The sequence below is a fragment of the Anser brachyrhynchus genome (assembly GCF_964034855.1).
Source record: "Anser brachyrhynchus genome assembly, chromosome: 3".
Lineage (NCBI taxonomy): Eukaryota > Metazoa > Chordata > Aves > Anseriformes > Anatidae > Anser > Anser brachyrhynchus.
Window position 1 is genome coordinate 83,163,732 of NC_137696.1, and position 22,615 is coordinate 83,186,346.

The 22,615-nt window shown below is 39.0% G+C and overlaps 1 protein-coding gene across 1 annotated transcript in view; it reads left to right on the plus strand.

Annotated features, from left to right (window-relative positions):
- Positions 1 to 22,615, plus strand: part of MMS22L (MMS22 like, DNA repair protein) — a 97,824-nt gene that overhangs the window by 6,242 nt on the left and 68,967 nt on the right. The window contains exons 4-10 of the mRNA XM_080586468.1: positions 858 to 910; positions 8,672 to 8,759; positions 8,852 to 9,029; positions 10,113 to 10,206; positions 12,094 to 12,224; positions 16,164 to 16,277; positions 17,466 to 17,645. Of these exons, the coding sequence (XP_080442594.1) occupies positions 858 to 910; positions 8,672 to 8,759; positions 8,852 to 9,029; positions 10,113 to 10,206; positions 12,094 to 12,224; positions 16,164 to 16,277; positions 17,466 to 17,645 (838 nt within the window). The remainder of the gene's footprint in view (positions 1 to 857; positions 911 to 8,671; positions 8,760 to 8,851; positions 9,030 to 10,112; positions 10,207 to 12,093; positions 12,225 to 16,163; positions 16,278 to 17,465; positions 17,646 to 22,615) is intronic.

The following is a 22,615-nucleotide window of genomic DNA, read 5'->3' on the forward strand; positions in this document are numbered from 1 at the left end:
TGATCTGGGTTGGATCCAAGTATCCTGCTTTTGAATCTTTCAGTAATTGCTGCTTTAACACTATAAGGAATAGGGCAGAGAGCTCCTTCCTCAGTTTAAGCAACATTTTCTTTCAGTCTGTTTTATGCAGTTGTGCTTTTCATGTATTCAGTTTATTACCATGTTGTTTCTCTGGAGACTATGCTTGAAGACCACTTGAAAATAACAGTTGCTGCAGAATATGGCCGAGTACTTACTGATGTTACAGCTATTCTTTATTTTCATTTTCAGTGGCAGTTAGCAGCCTTAAAAATGCTCTTCCTCCTCGTCTGCCCCAAAACTGAATTAAGTTTTAACTTTTTTAGAGACGCTTCTTTTACTCTGCTATAATTGTTGCCTTTAACCCTTTGTGCTCAAATTAAGCAGCAGACCAGTCTGTGGAGGAAGAAGGAAAAACTGGTGGCAGAATTTCCTAGTGCTCATGCAGAGATGAATTTAGTGTATGCCATGAGGGATAACTTTCAGGTTTATTTTGTGATGAAATATGAAGTTGTTACATTTATGGAAAGATCATTTACAGGGAATGGCTTTTGGGTTTGTGTTTGTTTTTCCCTACTATTTAGCTAATTTTATATTTGTTGTTACTCTTTTATGTCTCACAACCAAAAAAACTATATTGTCATGCCTACATATTTAGATGTGCTTGTAGTCTTCCACTAATACTATCTCCCAGGTTATGTTTGTGTAAGCTTTATTCAGAAATACAAAGTAAAGAATAATTCTTACCTCTCTCTGTTATACTTAAAACTTTACTAAAATGTATGTAAATAACTTCTGCCTATAACAAGTACTGTAAACCTTTGTATCCTTTTAATTAGGCAGCAAATATACAGGCTGGAAAACCTAGTAGAAATGAATTCATCTGACTTCGGTAAGTTGAACACGTTTCATTTGATGCTGGGGTAGATATCTGACTACCTTTTCATTATAGAACTATTGTCACATTTATGTTTGAGCTCTTGATTGAGGGCTCATAGAGGGTGCCACAGAACAACATATAACCAGCATAAATTGCAGTAAGTGTAGGTAACCAGGTGATGTAGGGTGGTGTGGAAATAGATACCTGATGTGGCAAAGCAGAAATGTTGTAAGTCTGTTTGGAAACAGATCTGCCTGTATAGGTAGGTGCACAGGACGATCCTGACCTCGCTCACCTTAGTGGGGAATCTTGTATTTATTTGACTTGAGCTAAGATATCACCCCTAAGTTATGATTTCATAAAACTATTAACTTGTTTAATTAAAAATGGAAACTTGCATCAAAAACACCTATAACTATTGTAGTTATAGAGGTAGTGGGCTGGGATTTTTTTCAGTTTTATTTTGATTTACATTTAAAAAAAAAAGTTAGTTATGCTTGCATAGTTTAGATTTATTTACAAACTTCGTTTAACTTGTCAGCAGGATCGATGAAATGGGATCCCTGCAAAACACTTTGAATTAAATACTAGGGCATGAGGATTGGTATATTTCCCAAGGATAATTACAGCCTTGGGCATATTGTAACTTTGAAGGCTGAATTACTTAGCAAGTTAAGAATTTCAGTAATTACTCAGAAATACACTATTTGTAGTATCTTAGTACAGATAGATTCTTAGTGTTCTAAGAGTACAAGTGAATATTTTTACACAATATTTTTTGGCTTGATATTGTCATGCTGTGCCATTTAAATAATTGGAATGAAATCATTATCAAGCTTTTTTTCAAATAAAGTGGTGAAATAAAATATTTCTGTGGTACTGTTAAAAGCGTTTTTTAAAAGTATGGGAATATGGACACTGTTCCATATCTAGTTCTGTAGATCATATGTGACCTTAGCTTTGGGGGGGGGAGAGGAACAAAACCAAACTTATGTGACATTAACTTTCATAGAATCATAGAATATCGTGAGTTGGAAGGGACCCATAAGGATCATCAAGTCCAACTCCTGGCACCACACAGGTCTACCCAAAATTTTAGACCACGTGACTAAGTGCACAGTCCAATTGCTTCTTAAATTCAGGCAGGCTTGGTGCAGTGACTACTTCACTGGGCAGCCTGTTCCAGTGTGCGACCACCCTCTTGGTGAAGAACCTCTTCCTGATGTCCAGCCTAAACTTTACCTGAGTTTTAGTAACTTCAGTGAACTATTAAAAATAATTATTTTAAAATATGCTCCTATCTAAAATGCTTCTAATAATGTAATAAAGGAAATGCAGTGATTTTCTGGTGAATCATTGCTATAACTCTTTCAATAGCCTCAAGCAGGAATTAATTCTTGAAGGCGTGTAAAACAGGCATGGAGCTGATATAAATGCTTGGGAGGCTCTGAGGTAATCCAAGGGAAATGTGTAAGTGCTGTGTGTTTGTATTCCTGGACTAAATCTTAGGAAGTTAAGACTGAATACAAACAAAAGTATCCTGTTGAAGCAGTTCTATGGACCTGATTAGGGAACTCCTTTTGGAAATGCTTCTGTGTTCTGAGGCCACATGGTGTAGAACTTGCAAACATGGTCTGAATTTTACTCTTTGCACCAAGATTTGTTTGTGACTTAGATTAAGTCACCGATGCATCTATGATTCAGTTCCCCCTTTGTACAAGCAGGTTAATAGTAGAGAGGTATTGTGAGGATAAAATATATTTAAAATGATCAGACTGTGGTGATGGGTATTGTTGGTATCTTAGAGTATTGTCATAGTTTAAAACCAAATTTAATTTTAGCTCAGTAAAGCTTTGTGCATATATATTTACAAAGATACCAATATCATGCATTTCAGTGAGTGCACACTAAGTGCTAGTGTGGACATTACGAAATTTGAAGAAGCTATTGATTCCCTCGAAGGCAGAGAGGCCTTAAAGAGAGACCCTGTTAGGTTTGAGAATTGTACAACCATATAAAATTTAACAAGAGCAAATGCTGGATTCTGTACCTGGAATGGTGCAAACCTGGCTCCACACATAAATTAGGGAACAAGTGGCTGGAGTGCAGCTGGGGGGGGGGGGTATTGTTGATGGAAAGCTCAATACAAGTAAACAATGTGCCTTGATACCAAAGATACCAATATATCATAGGGTGCATTAAGCACAGTGTAGTTAACTGATCAAAAGAAGTGATTATCCTGCTATACTTGGTGTGGCCTCAGTTCAAGTACTGTGTGTGGTTTAGGGCTCCACAAAATAAGATGTACCAAAAAAAATTGAGAATGTATTCAAAGGAGGGCAGCAAAGATGGTGAAAAGTCTATAGGACATGACTTGTAGGGGCAGCTGAAGATACTTGGCTAATTCAGCTTAGAAAATAGGAAACTGAAGGGGTAACCACATAGCTTCCTCTCATGAAAAAGGTGGACAGCAGAGAAGGAGGAGCTGATCTTCTCTCTGGTGATAGGATGTGAGGGAAAGGCTTCAAGCTGCATTAGTGGATGTTCTGACTGACATAAGGAAAACGTCTTCACTGAGAAGGTGGTCAGGCACTGGCGCAGGCTCCACCTGGAAGTGGTCAGAGCCTTAAGCCTGCTGGTGTTTGAAGAGCATTTGTATAATGTTTGGAGATATGATTTAACTCTTGGGTTTCCCTATGTCAGGAGTTGAACTGTAATCTTCATGGGTCCCTTCCAACTCAAAATCATAGAATCATTAAGGTTGGAAAAGACCTCCAAGATCATCTGATCCAACCATCACCCTACCACCAATATCACGCACTAAACCATGTCCCTAAGCATCGTGTCCAACCTTTCTTTAAACAATCCCAGGGATGGTGACTCCATCCTCTCTCTGGGCAGCCCATTCCAATGCCTGACTACTCATTCTGAGAAGAAATGTCTCCTAATTTCCAACCTACACCTCCTCTGGTGTAACTTGAGACCATTTCCTCTAGCTGGTTATCTGTGAGAAGAGGCCAGCCCCTAGCTTCCCACAGCTTCCTTTCAGGTAGCTGGAGAGAGCAATGACGTCTCCCCTGAGCCTTCTCTTCTCCAGACTAAACAACCCCAGTTCCCTCAGCTGCTCCTCACAGGACTTGTGTTCCAGGCCCTTCACCAGCTTTGTAGCCCTTCTCTGGACATGTTCCAGGGCCTCAATGTCCTTCTTGTAGTGAGGGGCCCAAAGCTGAACACAGTACTCAGGTGCAGCCTCACCAGAGCTGAGTACAAGGGGATGATCACCTCCCTGGTCCTGCTGGCTACACTATTCCTGACACAAACTGGGATGCTGTTGGCCTTCTTGGCTGCCTGGGCATGCTGCCCGCTCATGTTCAGGAGAGCATTGACCAGTGCCCTCAGATCCATTTCCTCTGCACAGCTTTTGAGCCTCTCTGCCCCAAGTCTGTAGCGTTGCATGGGGTTGTTGTGACCAAAGTGCAGGACCCAGCAGTTAGCCATGTTGAACCTCATCCCGTTGGGCTCTGCCCATTGACCCATCCTGTCCGGGTCCCTCTACAGGGCCTTCCTACCCTCTGGCAGATCGACACTTCCCCCCAACTTGGTGTCATCTGCAAACTTGCTGAGGGTGCACTCAATTCCCTCATCCAAATAATCAATGAAGATACTAAAGAGGATGGGCCCCAACACCAACCCCTGGGGAACACCACTGGTGACCAGTCACCAGCTGGATTTCACTCCATTCACCACCACTCTCTGGGCCTGGCTTTCCAGCCAGTTTTTAACCCAGCAAAGAGTGTACCTGTCCAAGCCATGGGCTTGGCTTTCCAGCCAGTTTTTAACCCAGCAAAGAGTGTACCTGTCCAAGCCATGGGCTACCAGCTTCTCCAGGAGAATAGTGTGGGAGACTGTGTCAAAGGCCTTGCTGAAGTCTAGGTAGACTACGTCAACGGGCTTTCCCTCATCCACCGGGCGGGTCACCTGGTCATAGAAGGAGATGAGGGTGTTCAGGCAGGACTTGCCTTTCATGAACCAATGCTGACTGGACCTGATCCCCTGGTTGTCTTGCGCATGTTGTGTGATCGCCTTCATGATGACCTGTTCCATCACCTTACCTGGCACCGAGGTCAGGCTGACAGGCCTGTAGTTCCTCAGGTCCTCCATACAATCCTTCTTATAGATGGGCTTCACGTTAGCAAGTCTCCAGTCATCCAGGACCTCTCCAGATGGCCAAGACTGCTGATAGATGATGGAAAGCAGCCCAGCAATCACATCCGCCAACTCCCTCAGCACCCTCGGATGCATCCCATTGGGGCCCATAGATTTGTGGGTGTCTAGCATACCTAAATAACCTCTAACCCAGTCCTCTTTTCAACTAGCGGAAAGTCTTCCTCTCTCCAGGTTTTCTCTCTTGTTTCTAGGCTCAGTAGTGTGTGGGGGCTAGCCTTTGCAGTGAAGACTGAAGCAAAGAAGGCATTCAGTAACTGCCTTCTCTGTATCTGCCGTCACGAAGGCACCCACCTCATTTAGCAGCGCACCCACATTTTCCTTAGTCTTCCTTTTGCTGCTGATGTATTTGAAGAAGCCCTTCTTGTTATCCTTGATGTGTTTTGCTAAATTTAATTCTAACCGGGCCTTGGCCTTCCTAATTGCATCCCTGCATTCCCTTACAATGTTCCTATATTTCACCCAAGTGGTCTGTCCCTTCTTCTACATCACGTATGCTTTCTTCTTCTGTTTAAGCTTTCCCAAGAGCTCCTTGCCCATCCACACAGGTCTCCTTCCCCCCTTGCTCAACTTCTTTCTTGCAGGGATGCATCGATCCTGAGCTTGGAGGAAGTGGTGCTTGAATATTAGCCAACTCTCTTGGGTCCCCTTTCCTTCTAGGGCCTTGGCCCAGGGGATTCCTCCAATTAGGTCCCTGAAGAGGTCAAAGTTAGCTCTCTTGAAATCCAGGGTTGTAGTCCTACTTTTTGCCCTGCTTCCTGCTCGCAGGACCTTGAACTCCAACATCTCATGATCACTGCAGCTGAGACTGCCCTCAACCTTAATATTTTATCACATCACAGATTTCTAGGTTGGAAGAGACCTCAAGATCATCGAGTCCAACCTCCGACCTAACACTAAGTACTCCACTAAACCATATCGCTAAGCTCTACATCTAAACGTCTTTTAAAGACCTCCAGGGATGGTGACTCCACCACCTCCCTGGGCAGCCCGTTCCAATGCTTAATAACCCTTTCGGTAAAGAAGTACTTCCTAACATCCAACCTAAAACTCCCCTGTCGCAACTTTCGCCCATTCCCCCTCGTCCTGTCACCAGGCACGTGGGAGAACAGACCAACCCCCACCTCTCTACAGCCTCCTTTAAGGTACCTATAGAGAGCAATGAGGTCTCCCCTGAGCCTCCTCTTCTCCAGGCTGAACAAGCCCAGCTCCCTCAGCCGCTCCTCGTAAGACTTGTTCTCCAGACCCCTCACCAGCTTGGTCGCCCTTCTCTGGACTCGCTCGAGCACGTCCATGTCCTTCCTGTAGCGAGGGGCCCAAAACAGAACACAGTACTCAAGGTGCGGCCTCACCAGAGCCGAGTACAGGGGCACAATCACTTCCCTAGACCTGCTGGCCACACTGCTTCTTATACAGGCCAGGATGCTGTTGGCCTTCTTGGCCACCTGAGCACACTGCTGGCTCATATTCAGCCGACTATCAACCAACACTCCCAGGTCCTTCTTGGCCAGGCAGCTTTCCAGCCACTCATCTCCCAGCCTGTAGCGCTGCTTGGGGTTGTTGCGCCCCAGGTGCAGGACCTGGCACTTGTCCTTGTTGAACTTCATACAGTTGACCTCAGCCCATCGCTCCAGCCTATCCAGATCCTCCTGCAGAGCCTTCCTGCCCTCGAGCAGATCGACACACGCACTTAGCTTGGTGTCATCTGCAAACTTACTGAGGGTGCACTGGACCATTTTCAACTAGACCATCTCTGTTTGTTAGTACTAGGTCCATCAGCTCCCCTCTCCTTGTTGGTCATCTACCACCTGCATCAAGAAGTTATCCTCAGTGTTCTGCGGTAACCTCCTGGACCTTTTCTTCTGGACTGTGTTGTCTTCCCGGCACATACTGGGGTGGTTAAAGTCTCCCATAAGAACTAGGGCCTGTGAAAGTGAGGCCATTTGCAGCTGCCTGAAGAAGGCCTCATCCACTTCCTCTTCCTGATTTGGTGGCTTTCTCTCTTGCATTTAATTTCCACCTTAATGAGCTTTGGAGACTTGTTATGAACAACTGTGTAATGTGGAGATGATATGAAATCTTTTCTTATGCTCTATTTTTTTTGCCTTTCTTCGAAAGTGCCTGATCTGATCTTAACACTCTGTACTGTTTCTGTTCTGTTCCACTTATTTCGTTGATCAGTGATCTATGACAATGTAGGCAAAAGATTTTGTAGTGAATTAACGTAATATAAAATTTAGCTTAAACAGAACTTCAAAGAACTTAGGATAAAATAATTGTAATTGCTACATAGCAGCAGTAATATCTATAAATATTTCCTTTGGAACAGAGTGATTTGGTCCTCTAAAACTGTGGTTCGTTACCAGAGTAGATGCTTCTGTCAGAGGTAGTGGTGAGCTGTACACTGGAGTATTATGGTACTTGTGCCAGTTAATTTGCTGTACTTGCTTAGTGAGTGCTGATGCACAAAAGATGTTGAGATGGACATATACACAGAAAGCTTTGTTTGTGGGGTCCATAACAAGTGGTATATCTGAATTGCAAAGTTACCTTGGAAGGGATGGAAAAACAAGGGAGAGAGTGAGCAAGAAAAGGAAAGGGAAAATTCCCCAGTGGTCATCTGGCTAGAGGAGCAAATTGGATTGCCTTCCCCTGGATATGCAATCCAGTGAAGAAGGTGGCAAAGAGGTTTTGCCCTGTTTCTTCTCTAGGGCTATACACTTTTCATTGGGGTCTGCTCAAACTCCTTGTTTACCGTTCCCATTTGTGGTGCTCTTAACAATGATTGCCTCGTGCTTAATCAGGTAAAGTATTGCAGACTGACTGGTTACTAGACATTTATGTATATACATTATTGGGCAATAGTTATTGGGTACTTAAATGACTATAACTCTATTTACCTTGTTATGCACTCAGTTTTATTTTTCTGTAATAAATGCTGAAAGCTAGAAAACAAGGTGTGGGGAAAGAGGTGGAGAAGCAAGGGTAAGTGCAAGGCAGCCACAATAACTAAATAATGGTGTACAGAGTCACAAATGAAAGGCAGAATACAGGACTGTGAATGAAAGAATCTTAGCTTCACGCATCTTAAGGCACTGTGCAACATGTGGTGCTTCTTAGGAAGAGAAGTTACAAAGCATGTTTCCAAATAATATTATGCTTATGTGTTACCCTAGGAGAAAAGGATGTTGAGAAATCGCTTCATACTTAATTTTTTTAAAGGTCTCTTGGAAGCAGACACGGAGCTGGGCAGTAGGGCTGAATGATTTGTTCTAGCACTGATTGCTTGTCTCTGCCACCTTTCCTGAGGGATTGGATGTTTTCTTTTGCCTTTATATGGAGATATGTGCCTGAGATAGTAAGATGAGGAATGGCTCACTCTGGCAAGATGGCATTTGGAATTGGTTGTTTGCCACCAGGCATCTCCCAAGTTGGTTTCAGAAAAGCGTGTCTCTTTACTGGTCTGTTTTAATTACTGTGGGGAATGCACGATACATGGGTCAAAGTGTGGGCATATCTGATCTAAGCTATTGATCTCTTTTACTTCAGGTCAAGCTGCGAACTTGCACTCTGAAGCAGAGGGCATCAGGCGTCAGTGTATTGAGTTTTTGCATTATGTGAAAGTTTTCATCTTCAGGTGAGACTTGTGCACAATTTACTAATTTATGTTCTAAGCTTTTTATAGCTGCATCTTATCCATTTTCTGATTACGTGTGTGTGTGTGTTCAGGTATCTGGAACCCCCTAAAGTGGATAATGATGGAGTACTCCACCCATATGAAGAACTAGAAGCCCAGTTACCATCACTATTGGTGGAAGAGCTTCATGCTTTGACCCTGCATATTGGTCACCTTTGTGAACTCCCTAGTAGTGTCCTGGCAGCATTCACTATTCAACACCAGGCAAAGGTTGATAGCTTTTATAATTTTAAATTTGTTTTGTGAGAGTATGTATTGTTAGATTAATTTTGTCTGAATAGAAATTAGTCTTTCTTCAAACTGGAATTATGATTTTTGTTTTCTTCCTTTGTCACTTTATAAACTAAATGTCATCCCATACTTGGCTAGCACACCTAATGAGCTCTGGATTTTATATTGTTCTTTAAAAGTTATTTTTATATTTGAATAGCTTTTACAGTTATTCCTGCCTTATAGAAATAATAATACAGGTAAATATGTAGGCTTGAGTTAGCATAGCATGGTTAAAAAACTCCTCGCTGTATGTCCTTGATAATGGCTGGAATTTCTGAACTTCCTGGTAGGAGGGGCACTTTTAAAGAATACATTCTGAAATGTGATTTAAAATAGGAAAAGAGCGTGCATATAAAGAAGAGAAGTACAGAAATGGAAGTAAAGCAACTGCAGTATTGAATGCAAGTAAAGTATTACCCCACTAAGATTTGTGCATATATATAGTTAATGCTTTCAAAAAGAAAAAAGGAATTTCAATCTTAGGGTGCATAAGCTTATATCAGGAGAGGAACGATCCACTGACCAGCAGCATTGTGAATCTTTCTGTTCATTTAGTTTGTCAATAGGGCCACTGTTGAGCTAATGAAAGAAACAGTAATTTCAATCAATCTTTAAGGAAGAGAGTAGTGAAATTTTGGAATTACTTTAAGAGCATACTTTACTTTAGTAGTGTGTGTGCTACCTGATAGCACACACACTGCTAAAGTAAAGCATTTTTTTCCTGGAAAGGAAAGGATAACTAGTTTTAATCTGTCAAGTCTGAATTGACACTGTTTAAGTTGTATTTTAGATCATATCAAAGGCTTCACAGGCATCCTCTACAGAGAGAATTGTCTTGAAGATTTCTTTTTTTATTCTTTTAACTGAATGATGTGTTTATATGTTATAGTCTATTTGTTCACAGATATCCATAATGTTTACTGCAGGCAAAATATATGCCCATTTTTTGTCTGTCTTAGTACAGTGTCCAGAATTCGCTAAAGAAAAGTTACAAATAAATGTGTTTATTTTTAATCACAGATCTTTCCACCATCATGGCATTTATTACACCTCCACTTGGATATCCATTGGCTAGTGCTGGAAATTCTTCATGTACTAGGTGAAAAAATGATGAGTAAGTATACAATATTTTTCTTTAACTTATTCTTGTATGTATGATTACTCATCTTAGTTTGTCCAGAATAATTTCCTACTTGTAGCAGTTGTTAAGCATAGCTTTATTTAATTGGCTAAATTCAAGTTTGGTGAAGGTAGGTTTGATTTTATGAATCTTATGAAATGTTTTGGCCTGTGTATCTTCGTTTCATTAAACTTCCCTACAAGTAGCTCAAATTAAATGGAATAATATTAGGGATTTCTTCTATCAAAATTTGACCAAGATTACAAAGCTTGTTCTCAACTAATGTTTGCAATGTGCTAAATATTTAATAGCAAGACACCTTCTGAAATTGCAAATATACTGCAAAGAGCATTTTTAATGGTGAACAGCAATTTGATGCAAACAATGTAGGAAGAGTTTCAAAGGATGGACCAGGTCAGAGAATCAACATTGCTAACCATATACTACACTGAAAAAATACTGGACAAAGGAAGAAGCCTTAGTCAGAGGACTTTGTTTAAAAACAACCAACCAACAACAAAAAAAAAACTTATTGGGCTTTAAAAGGGCAAAAGGTAGTTGTTTATAGAAACCATATAAAAACTCATAGAAAGCGATTGCAGTAGTTAGGTGGCTGAAGAAAAATTCTTAAAATACAGAAGAGAATATTATTTTCTTTGTGATAATTATGTGTATTGTTCATCTCCATGCTAGCAAAATCACAAAAATATGTTTTCTCCTATAATCAGTACCACTGCAACAAACCCCCTCATTATTATAAATTATCTATAATAATTTCTATAAAGGAATTGCAACAGTTGAAGTGACCTTGAGGTTTGGAAAGAATGCACTGTATGTTTAGCCGAACTAATGGTATAGAAACTCAGATTAGCTTTCACAGGCTTTGAGTACAGTCAGAACACAGCCTTCCTTAGCTTAATGCATTTTCACTGGTTTTGCATGCCTGTTTCTGGAGAATGCATGGATTGGCTGTTCTATAAAACTTCCAGGTTTCTCTTTATGATAGATTGGGATTGTTACCCTTTTGGGGAAGGGATAGGCAGCCTGTTGGATGTAATTTGTCCTCCAGAATTCTGTATTTATTTCTAGGTAAAGTTCTGAGCAGTAATATAGTAATCAATTTCTGTAACAGAAAGATCGTGCTTTTTAACAACAAAATTCACTAGTCAAGACATGTCTGTGTGTATTATTTTGTCTTGTATTCTGTGTACCTTGTAGAATTCCTTGCGTTCTCATCTCATTCTGTAAAGAATGCTGAATGGGAACTTCATGCTGCTGAGACCAATGTTGTGGATTTGGGGCTTCACCCTGCATTTCCAAAAATAAACTACAGTCTTGTTCTACATATCTTCTGTTCCAATGATGTCAAGGGAGTAGTACCGTTGGAAAGCTTGGGAGATAAGATCTTACAGCCTCTTAACTTTACCTTTTTATCTCTGTTAATGTCTACAAATGCTCAAGTTGGAATATGATCATGCCAGCTTTTTACATCAACACATCCTAAGGAAAGTGTTAGACCTCTCTAGAATTGTTTGTCATCAACTTGCATATCTGCAAAACATGTTGTGATTTCAGAACATGCGCACTGGCATGTGACAAAGAGGAACCTGCAGAAAAATAAATCTTAATTTCCCTGCAAAGCTGTGCCAATTAAAGGCTGTAAAATGCCAAACTATTCAACTGTCAACCAGAATAATATCAGACTTCTCTGTAGTAATGAAGGGACTAGCTTGAATTTACAGTGGACGAGCATTTCCAAATGAGTTTGTAAATTAAAATTACATACAGCTCAGCAAAACAATCCTAAGATATATAGGATAGGAAACAAATCATGTCTTCCTAAACTAAATAGATGTAATTTTCTTTTGTTATTTTTTTTAGGACAAGTTGTGTATGCTAACCATTTCATAAATCTAACTGGAGAGAATTTAACCAGTAGCAGTTTATTTGAAACACACTGTGGAAATCTTGTATCTGATTTAATAAGCTTGTCCATCAACAAGTATATAAAGGTAACTTTTTTCCTTTATATAGGACGTGAGCAGTTAGATACTTCTTTCAGGATACATGTGAATTAGATATTGTACCAATGCATAGATGACTTCTTACTGCTAAGTTTTAAATGTTATGTATGGCTTAATATGTCCATGTTTTAAAGAGTGTTATTTGTTAGGAGCTCAAATTGTGTTATATTTATTCATGACCATCTGGCAGTTGAATGAGGGAGTACTATTGAAATGCACTGTATACAGAGCAGAAGTGAGTGCCACATTTCATAAGTTCAGTGTTCCAGGTTTAATGCCAAACATGGCACAGTCTAAAAGGTTTAGAGCTATAGATGAAAAAAAAAAAACTTTTCAAACTCTCAACAGGAACAAAAAGAATAACTGTAATCCTGGCAGTAAGCTAACTGGACATTTACAGAATGTCATATTACAATTTATTGTTACACTTCTCCCGTTTCTACAACCTCATCTTTCTCTGACAGCTCTTTTACGTTTGTCAAGGGAAAACTTCTTTTTTTTTTTTCTTTCCTTCTTTAGCTGCAGTGTTTTTCTTGCTTGTTTTGAGCACTCCAAAGCTAGAAACTCATAATAGCTCCATATATCAGCTAGTAAAAGAGCTGTGCAATCTTCTCTGACTGTGTTGAAACCTTCTTTAGATAGGCATGTGTGATCTGTGAATACAGGACTGAACTGAGACCTCCAAGTAACAGTGACCACTGTATAATATATAATTTTTCTGGTACACAGACATGAAGAATGGACTCCCCCTTCTTTCATATTGCCGTTTATGGAGTCAGTGGGAAAATAGCTGTAGCAGCATTTGATAACTGTTCTTTAAACTATCTCTGGAGAGAGTTGTCTTATGTTTTAAAATCCGTTTTAATCTATTAAATTATCAGTTAATACTGCAACCTCCTCCCCCTCTCAAAAGGCAAATGGATGAGAGTAAATTTTTAAACGAAGATTCAAGTACTATCTGTTGACCGTTGTGCTTGATGCTTTGAAATGCCAGATGTTTAAAATGACAGATTCGTCCTACTTCCACAGAGCCACATTACAAATAGAGAAGATTGTTTTGCTACGACTGTTTCTTCAGCTCTCCCTAGGATTGGGCTGCATATCTTAAACTAGTTACATTTGAGATTGATTTCTGAAGTGGAGCTTGGACTTGTGCTGTATAAACCTCTCTTCAGCTGGTGCCTTCTCTAGTAGCCGTTGGTTCCTCCTCTAGTATGCAGTTGTTGCTATAATCCAGCAATGGATGTAATGTTCCTCAAAACTGTTGAAAATGCAGCTGAGACCCATAATGGATGACAATGTCAGCTCATCACTAAAACATGTCTTAAGCTTTGGGCTGAAAATATTCAGAAGCACAGCTTGTAGCATTTGTGAGTGTTCTTGGAAGGTGGGACATAAACACCAATCCTTCATACTCGTGTTTTCAAATCTGTGTTTTAGGGAGTTGTAGTGTCAAGACACTTGACAAGGAGCTCATTGTGCCCTGAGATACATTTGGCAGAGACATATATATCCCTTCTTTCTATTCTCAGCAGCACATCCCTGGCACCAGAGCTGTATTACCCCAAGTTTACCACAATTTGCCATTCTTACCAAGATACTGAACTCCTGATGTTGCAAGAGGAGATCCAGACTATCTCTGAACAAAGCAATATGGGTTAAACAAAGGATAACTGAGATTTCTATATAATGCCTTGCTTTGATACTACTAGCCATACTCTATCCTGGTCATATACTGCATATCTTGCAGAAGAGATCCTGCTTTCTTGTAAAGAAGCACAGTAGTAGGTACAAATTGCTGCAACAACTCAAGGTAAAACGCCTGAAACTTGTAACTTGTAAGACAGGTTGTGTACCTAATACTTCCATAAAATCCCCTGGTGTTAGAGTGCATCTGCAATACACAGGCTGTTCCCTTCTGAGGGATCTCATTGCTGATGAGTCATAACCAGAGTATGTTTGAGGCTGCTTCAGTTTTGGGAAGTTAGCAGTTAAATAATGAATTTTTGATAGACTTTACTGGTCTCGCTGATGATTATTCTCAAGATAATATGTACATAAGATTAATTCAGGTTATTGAGGGATTCCCATAATAGATCTTTAGCTAGAAGCATGTGGAGGCATAGGCATATGAAAAACTCTAAGTAGCAAATGTGGAATGTGAATAATAGAATTATTTAAAATATTCCAGTCTTGGTCTCATGAGATTCTTAAATTGACCCTGGGTCCACCCGGAAAATTTCATGGGGTAAGCAGGATTTGTTAACGAAAGAGAAAAACAAATTGTTACATTTATTTAATACATATGAAATGTAATTTATATGTTAAATACATATAAAATCATATTTATAATTAAGTGTTACAGTATTTAATTTGGAACTGTATGAAAACAGTCATTGCAAATATATTACACTAAAGGTGCATAATGAATAAAAAGTCTGTATACTTATAGAATATTATGCAGATTTGAAACAGAAGTTGAGACTGGTGATATACTTGTTCTTCTAATTGTGAATGCGGTTTTTATTCATTCACTCCCACTTCTGTAATGTCTCTTTCACACAGCTTCTACTGTTATTGGCATTGCGTATTTTGATTTAATTTTTAATTTACACTGTTAGGTTGCCAAACCCAGAAATGATTTTAAATCCCAGTGTGATACGAGAACAGTTGTGCATGAATGGAGCAGGGAGAGCAAGAAGATATAAAAATCCAGGATTCAACTCATCAAATTTAGGTGTCTAGGAATTAGTTGGCTAGTCCCCGTAGGCTCCCTTTATTTGTTAGGGAAGTATAGCAACAGTTTTTCCTCCTGCAGTGTGTTAGAGGAATAGGTCTCTCTAGGTGCCCATTCCCCTCTATTGGCTTAAAAGGAGTGTAGGTTTACTATTCAAACTTGGAGTACTGATTGTTTTGGGATAAAATGAGTTTAAGCTGATTTGTCTTACTTTTTTCTTACTACATTTCTAGCATTTTGTCCCTGCTGAAGGTAAAATGTCCTGAATTACTTACGCTCCTTAAGCAAAGTTTTTTGCACCTTTTTTTACTCTCTCTGAATACAGCACAGTAGATTCATAAGTCCTAAGACAGAGTAAGTAAAAGTTTTGTCTATACTATGATTATGTTAAATACAGTGCTGGTAAATCTTAAAAACATTGAAGCGTAGAGAGAATTTTCATGTATTTAGCACTTCCTTTATCTGTTTTGCTTATTTTGTTTCACAATTCAGGGAATGTAAAACTGAAAGATGAATCACAAGAAGACTGCTTTGCATTTGAAATGCATCAGTCTGAGTGAATTTTGTTAAATATGGAATAGTAATCAAATAACGTACATGACTTGAAATATGCTGTTTTCTGCATATTAAAAGAATGCCTTGCAGTAAATTTACCGAAAAGCAGATTTTGTGAAATGTTGTGGGAACATTAACATCCTCATGCCAACAAAAACATATTCTAGGAGCATTATGCCTAGTCATTAAGGATTTTTCAGTTAAAAATAACAACAATAATAGCTATTAAAACATTTGAAATCTTTCTCTTATCTTCCTGAAAACATCAAGAAAATCTAATCAATCATTTTTTCTTTTCCCTACTGTCAGAGAACAAAACAGTATTTATTGCAATTCCTTTTCATTTAGGCCTCAGAAACCCATTTTCATTGCATTAAATAATGTTTGAAAGTGGCTTAGAAGAAACTAAGAAATAGTACAACCTATAATGTATGTAAAATCAGGAAACAGTCTTTGTTGTATGAGAGATGTATTTGGACTGTTAATGGGATAATGTGCTTTCCAATCTGTAATTGTATCCATATTATTTAACTGAGGGGAAAAATGGTGGGGGGGGAACAGGAAATATTGGTACATATAATGCAACTTCAAAAATAATATTTCTCTGAATAATTGTATTGCATACTGTCTTTTAGGTGAGACCTTCTGAGGCTCTTACTAGTCACCATTATCCCTGTATCTGCATTAAAGAATTGTGGATTCTACTTATTCAGCTGCTGGACTTCAGAAATAAAGGGTCTCACACAGAGGTAATCGAAGAGTACTGTTACATACGCATTCATGTTATATATGCAGTGCTGTTGCCAAATGTTCCCAGGCTGCCCTGAATGCACTAGTTCGCATATCTGACGATGGAACTGAACTTCATTTTTGCTTTAGGAGAACTGCGTGCTCACAGTGATGCTTTAGGCCACGTTCTTTAATGTGCATCAAGTCCTGACTCAAGGTTTGCAGTATACTGTTTGGTTATGGCCTAAGGTACTGTTAAACTCAGTAGCTACTTGTGCTAAGGAAAGTGAAGGAGCAGATTGAAAGCTGTATGGTAGGACGTGTCGGAAGAGAAACCATCTTTACACATTTTTATTAATCGTTTGCAATTTATGTATTATATCACACAATGATTTATCTCCAGGTATTAGAAATGTAAGAACAGACAGACTAATGATCGATCTAGCCCATGTTTCTGTCTTTGATACCTGTACCTAAATTACCTATAACAGAACAACTTGGATTTTGATTCTTGTAATTGTAGCGTCACCCAGCTGAGGTGGTTGAAATGGAAGTGCAAAGAAGTTCCAGAGAGGTTCTGCATAATTAGGGATGATGGGTACAGTCTGTAGGAAGACATAATGTGCTATAAATAGGGGTCTGAGTCAAAGAGATTAATCAGTTTATCAGTATTGTATCAGTATTTTAACGGACTGACTTTGAACAAAACAGGGAATTTGAACCTCAGTTTGCTATCTTCCAGATGGATTCTCTACTATTTACGACTCTCTCTTCCTTTGTTAGGTTAGTCTGGGACTAAGAGTTTTTCAAAAATCTGTTATATCAAGTATTCATTAATCAACTTTAATATGAACTCTCATATGAGTACAAACCTGGTGATCATCTCTTCATTGTCATTCCATACGCTCTTAATTTTGCCTGTGAAGTGTCATATTATAGTCTTCCTTGTGACCAAAGGTTTTACTTTCACATTGCTCTCTACTGGTGTTTGAGGGAAAGCATCCTAAAATAGCTCCAGGTTTTCTCTCGTAATGCTGAACGCTAGTCTCTGTTATTATCTTTAAATGACTGTCGTGTTGCTTGTTTTCTGTAAATAAATAAATAATAATAAAAAAATGACGGTATTGTGGAGAACATTGTTAAGGTAGGCTTTAGCATTCAACACAGTTCCATTTTTATGGAACACTTTATTTTTGGATTTTCTACAGTGTTTCTGGAGCTTGGTGAACAAAAATCTAAAGAATATATTTGAAAGACCGAGTAGTTCTGAAAGGACATCTGTTTTTGAAACAGTTCAGTGTAAAGACCCATTGAGCTTTAGCTGGTGGATTATTACTCATCTGGCATCACTCTACCAGTTTGACCGTAATGGAGATCTAGATGAAAAGGTGAGTATGCTTTTTTCTAAATAACCGAAAGTTATAATATTTAATTTAAGTCTCAATCTTTGTTTGGTTGTTTTTGTTGGCAGAAAACAGTTGATGTTGTTTTAAAGGATTTTACACGTTTGTTTAAATGAAATCCTTCGATGCTGGTAGTATTAAAAAGCACTTTGTACAAGTCACTAAGCATTCCAGCATCCCTTGACATATTCATATCATACACCAGATATTCAGTAGGTTACTGTATTAAGGAAACGTGAAAAATCCGTGCTAGTTGCTAGCACATATATTTAATGATGTAGTGTGTGTTTTAAGACTGTCTGCCTGTAGCATAAATGCTTCACTGAGTTTGCTGTTCTAGGAACTGAGCACATTAGATTGTACTCTGTGAAGTATAAACCTCAAACATTAACTGTGTAGTTGGTAATGCCACTCGGTGGGGGGAGTGGTAGCTCTGTTCTGGATAAATTCTAGTCTGGCTAATTGTATTCTCTTTACATCACAACATTGGCATGTCGACATGCATATATATATGCATATAGCTTAATTTTCTGTGATGTCTGATACTGGCAGACACTGTTTAAAAACTGATAAATTCAAGCTCCTGGCAGTAAGTGGCAAGACGCTTACCTTTAGGGCATGGTCTTAGCTTTTCCTTCCAGCTAAAGTAGGCTAGACCAGGATTACTGACTTCTTTTCTGAGAATTTTGTTGTGAGGGACTTGACATTACCATGTATTTTGAGAAGGGCCTAGGTAAGACCTGCACATGCCATTCTTGCATGTCTGTAAGTTGTATGTGGGGTTACACTTTGGTACTGGTGCATCAAATTCTTGCATGGACCTCACTAGTTTTCTGGAGTTTTGGAGCATGTAAACTTCGACTCTTTTTTCAGTCTCTTAGTCTGAGATTCATCCTGTCTAGTTTTCACTTTGTAATCATTAATTTAGAAGGAAAAGGGTACTTACTGAGGCAATTCATCCATTTTGAGTGGTATGAAAACTGCCAATTTTCCTTAATTGACTATAGAGGGAGCTGACTAGAAGCTAGAGATAGCTGAAGACCCAGAAATGTAGCTGATTTGTTGTTTTGTGTGTTTGTTTTACATTTCAGCTGGATTTCCCCAGTTTCCTAAGCATCAGATCTAAGTTTCTTGTGGAGTGTGTTTTATTATTTCTAATTTAATTACGTCTATTAAAAATGTATATGTCGTACCATTTTTCTATTAAAATATATACAAAGATTTCAAAAATGTTTCCTGTTTTGATGTAGGATGAAGGATTAAAACCCTGAAACATGTTTATGAACTGTAGACCTATGAACAGGGAAAAGTAAGATCACATTGGCTGATCAATTTATTTTGATAAATTATCTTTTCTTCCCCTGTTCAATCTTTAGATTTTTAAAAGCATTAGTATATAAACAGTGAAGGAATGTTGACATGTTGTACTTCTGTGAATGCTTTCAATCCTAGGTCAAACTAAACTTTCTAATTAAAAATTACTTTAATTGATTTTTATCTTGCAAACTTCCTGAAAAAGAAAAAAAAATGTAGGGAAGTTAGGGTAACTCAGTGGTTGAATGCTTGGTTAGAAATCTCATAGCCATTTCTGTTGGCTAGAAGTTCTGGTGAACATACAAATGCTCATACGTTTCTGCCACTTGTGGGTTGACAGATCCTTTAGGATCCCAAGGTACTGGAGCAGGGGGAACCACAGTCCATAGTATATTTCAGAGGGACATTGGAAGATAGAATTACTACACTCCCTGCTTGTTAGAGGAACTTAGATGGAGAGAAAAGGTTATTCGCAGGTTGAATACAGAAACTAGTGTGGAGGAGACATTTATCTTGGGTTTCTTATATTTTATGCCCTAATCAAAATGCGGTGATACTGTTTACTTTGATCATTGTTTTTTTTCCCCCGTCTCTCATAGTGATACATACTATGTATTTAGCCTCATGAGAGATTATTTTTTGCCCGAGGCACTATATTATTTAAATAAGCCAAACAGACATTGAATGGGAAAAAAAGATTCCTGTTGTTCTTATTTTAAAGTAAGAATCTGAGATGCAGTGACAGGAAGTGATTTGCCCAAGATTAAACAATATTTTTTCCTTAGAGCCCATCTGGGAGAAGAGAATTTCCAAGTCCCAATTTGTAAATCACGAGACCATCCTGTGCACACTTCTTTTGATGTTTCCCATACTCTTTATGTTCAAACTGTTAGCAGTGCCTCACATTATTTTGAATCTTGTTATTTGTCCAGGGTTCCCTGTTCTGCTGCTACTGGGGCTTATTAAAAAAAAAAAAAAGCAAACCTGTCAGCAACAAGAATGTAATCTGTCGTAAATAGTTGATGGTAATAATTTCTTTTTCTTCCCATGAAGTACATCCTCAAACATTCTTTGAAGATAGTAGGATAAAATTTGATATAAATTTGTTGAAGTCAGTGGAATTACATCAGGACTCAGTGTAGTCCTGTTTTGTTGGTTAAACATCTGACGTGATAGCTTCATGACACATGCTTTCTTTTAATTAACTGTGATCAGAGGTGGGAGGGTGATGTGTCATAATGATGGTTATTCATGTGCTCCCTAGCAAAAATTGCCTCTAAGCCTATGTCATCTGTGGAAGATTTTCAATTTTTTAATGTGGTCTGCATGGCCTTGAGGATGTTATGAAAGCTTTTAAAATTCTAAATAGGTTTCAGACTTGCTTCTTTTTATTTTTCCCCTTTAGCTCATATAATGTAATTTCAAATATGCAATGATTCATATATATTGAATATATATTTCATACACATGAAACCACTTTTAAAACTAGAATTTTTTTGGCACAGGCTTTTCCCTCTGTGTTCTGAGGGATGCACGGTGTCTCTTTCCCTAACCCCACATTCAGGTTCCACTTCACTATTCTGAGAAGCAGGATTTAAAAAGCAGATGGGACCCAATGAGAAAAATTGCCACTTCTGAACATTGCAGGGGTCAATTTCAATATACTGTGGGCTAGGGAAATATAGGCAGAATTACTCGAGGCTAAGAATTCTTGCCTTTGAATAATTTGAAATGACTGCATAGCAAGATATGCAAACATGGACTTCCAGCTGAGAAGCCTAGGATGGATCTTACAGGTAGTCAGGTGTTAGTTTCTTCTGCAGGAGTTTCTCCCCGAGAACCCAGAGGGTCTCAGCTTAAGTTTTTTGTTTCAGGAGTACTTTTACTTACTGTGAGGTCTCCAGGTTCTGTTGATTTTAGGATTCTGTCAGGGTGGAGGGGGGATATGGTAAGCCAGCAGGTTTGGAGTAAGAGATGCAGATTCTACACATTCTCTGACAAGAAGGGCTTTGAAACAGTTGCTATGCCATATTGCCAGTGTAGCAGGGAATACTGTTAGGATGTAAATGCAGTGAGATTTGAATGAAACGTCTGTTAAAAGGCAGAGACAATTGAGGCTGCAAGAAGGGTGCAGCAGGTTGTTGGTGCTGTTCTTTCCTGAGTCTGGGTTGAACCCGGGTGCGTGCTTGTAATCGGCTCCAGCCGGTGTCAGGATTTTGCCCTAGATTACTCCAGGATCCTGTAAGGTGATCTGCATACTGCAGCTGGGCTGGAACTGTGGCTATAAACACCTTTCATATAACTCGTGTGCCCTTGGGCTACGGGAGTGCTAAAAGCATGTTCTGAGCAGGCTGCTCCAGACATCCAGAGGTCTCGTAGCCATTTAGTGTGATTCTTTAATATCTGTTTATCTCTGATAAATCTGGCCTTTGAGCAGTCAATTAACTTTACTTGGAGTTTGCAGTGGGACCGTGTAGGTAATCACATAATATTAGTCTCGAAATTATAGCAGTCAAAACACAAAGCAGTGATGCAGTGGTTTTTCCTTCTGACAGGATTTCAGCTGTGGTTTCATGATACAAAGGCTGTGGCATCAATAACAGCTTAAGAAGTTCTGTTTACACCACCCTAGGCATGATATACCCTCTGCTGTTCTGGCACAATTATTTGTGGCCCTGTTCTAGGGGCCTCCTAGGCCAGATCCTCCCCCCATTTCCATTCTGTATTTTATTCTTAAAGCTCTGGGTTGGTTCACTGATCTGGTTCTCACTGGGTCCCACAAACAGAAGTACCAGCACAGCTGAGCAGTGGCATGTTAAAACTGTGAGGGCAGGATGAAGAGAAAGCAGTAGGAACTCCTTAATTGATATTGTTGAAGTTTCTGAATTCTGAAATCACAGCTTTACTTTAACTTTCTGCAGATCTGTTCTTTGATTCACATTTGTCCCATAAACAGTCTATAGACTGTGACTTGTTAACATCAGCAGTCTTCCAGAATATTTTTTTTTTTTTGTAGTGCAAAAATGTAAACCCACTAAGTAGTCAAATTGCATTGCATATATATCGCTGTATCTTTTTAAAGTGTTGATCTTTAAAATTCTCTCAGTAATCTCTGAAATCCTGTGTGGAATTGTCACCAAGTCGTGGCATTAACTAGTGTAGTTAATGGAGAAGGACAGGGGACAATAGTGTTGCTGCTGGGAAGTAGTTATATTTCCATTAACAAAGGATAAGATGCTCTTTATGATAAACTCTGTACAGACATTTAAAGGACGGATATCTGCAAAATAAAAGGATTAACAGTTGTGATAGTGGAGGGAATGAGTAAGGCAGACAATGAAGAAAGTACTACTTCAAGCATCTAGTTATCTATACAAGCTATATACATAACTGAGCGTAAGAGGTGATTTTTGATACTCCTGGGTGATCTAGTTGTAGCTAAGAATGGTAAGTATGTTGACTGGGTTGCCTTTTATTTATTTTTTTTCCTGGGAAATAGCCTTAATTGGAAAAACTTCTTTTTTCAATATACATTGCCAAGTTGATTCAAATGAGTAATCATCTGCCTTCCCAAGCTGAAAAATATGAATTGTGGGCCATATTTGACCTACCCTGCATTTTTTTTCTATCTACGTCATTGC